The sequence below is a fragment of the Olea europaea genome, chromosome 8, assembly GCF_002742605.1.
Source record: "Olea europaea var. sylvestris chromosome 8, O_europaea_v1, whole genome shotgun sequence".
NCBI classification, from domain to species: Eukaryota; Viridiplantae; Streptophyta; class Magnoliopsida; order Lamiales; family Oleaceae; genus Olea; species Olea europaea.
In genome coordinates this window covers 14,733,465-14,734,705 of record NC_036244.1, presented here as the reverse complement: position 1 = coordinate 14,734,705, position 1,241 = coordinate 14,733,465, and the positions used below count along the sequence as shown (strand labels likewise).

Sequence of the window (1,241 nt, the reverse complement as noted above, 5' to 3'; positions counted from 1 at the left end):
TACTGGAGGAGGAGAGGGTACCCGAGGATGCCGTGGGGGTACCAAAGGAAGAAAGGGTAGTGGAGGTTGAGGTGGTACCCGAGAGGACGTCACCCGAGATAGAGGGGATACCTGAGAATGTGGGGGTGCCCGTGCAGGGGATACCCGGGGGCTAATGAATGAAATGTTTAAATAGTATACATAAATAATGTGGGTAACAAATGAAACTAATGAATGAAATGTTTAAATAAAAAAACTAAATTTAACAATTAACATAAATAATATGCATAAATAATTAATGATAATGTTATAAATAATTACATTGTCAATAATTATTAACAAATGTAAAATTACACTTCAGTTACACTGTCATGCAGAGGAATCTGACTTGTACAATATCTTCTAGTATGCCCTGTTGCACCGCAACTACCGCACTTACGAGGCTGGAAAAACTCTCCGATAGATGGTATTCTAGACATACGTGTACGTCCAGGAGTACATGGTCCAACTGTTGGAGGCAACAAGTTATTCAGTGGGAGAATGTGGTCGGGAACTTCCCACTCGACTTCGTTTGGTACAGGAAATATTGTCTCCATATACGCTGCTCTCCAATAATCAGTTATGTAATATGCACTGCATAAGATGTGTGGTGAAAATCCTCTATGCATAGCCACTGTCACTGTATATGTACACGGAAAACTCTCCAACTGAAACTGTCTACACGTGCACAAATGATAATGATGTATCCGAAATTACATGCACATCTCACGGAGAAGCGAAACTGATCCAGTGGTTCTACATATACCTTTCTCCCCACATCTAGAGTTTTGAAGAGTTTATCTTCCTGAGCCGGGATTAGCACACTTGTACAACTCTGTGATTCCTTACGTCGATCATGAAACCACTGTTGTAGCTTGTCACGAATGTTCTCAATCATTGCGAGAATTAGTAACTCTCGATCTTTCTTGAATAAAGCGTTAAGCGACTCTGCATTGTTCGACGTCATCACGTTGTATTGACGTCCTGGGAAGTGTGATTGTGCCCAATGTTCGATCCCCATCTCTGTTAGATACTCTCATGCAGTATGCGATTTACTGTCTATTTTGATCATGAACTTCTCAAACTCTTCAAAATTGTAAGCTTCTGCAGCTTTCCTAAACAATGCAACGATGCCCTTGTCTCGATACCTAGTTTTCAGGTTTCCCTGTATATGGTACATACAATAACCATGATGTGCCTCGGGAGAGACTTTGACGATACCA

The 1,241-nt window shown here is 41.0% G+C and overlaps 1 protein-coding gene across 1 annotated transcript; it reads right to left on the bottom strand.

Annotated features, from left to right (window-relative positions):
• Window positions 1–329: 329 nt before the first annotated feature.
• LOC111398334 lies at window positions 330–1,039 on the bottom strand. The gene is made up of 2 exons (XM_023025250.1): window positions 933–1,039; window positions 330–696 (listed from the first exon to the last, which is right to left on the bottom strand). Exons 1-2 carry the CDS (start codon window positions 1,037–1,039, stop codon window positions 330–332), a joined length of 474 nt encoding a protein of 157 aa, XP_022881018.1.
• Between the last annotated feature and the right edge of the window lie 202 nt (window positions 1,040–1,241).

Coding starts and splice junctions, on each gene's coding strand:
- LOC111398334 (XM_023025250.1), bottom strand. CDS start 1,039: ATGGGGATCGAACATTGGGCACAATCACACTTCCCAGGACGTCAATAC. Junction 697..932: donor TTATTCAAGAAAGATCGAGA/GTTACTAATTCT, acceptor GTGCACGTGTAG/ACAGTTTCAGTTGGAGAGTT.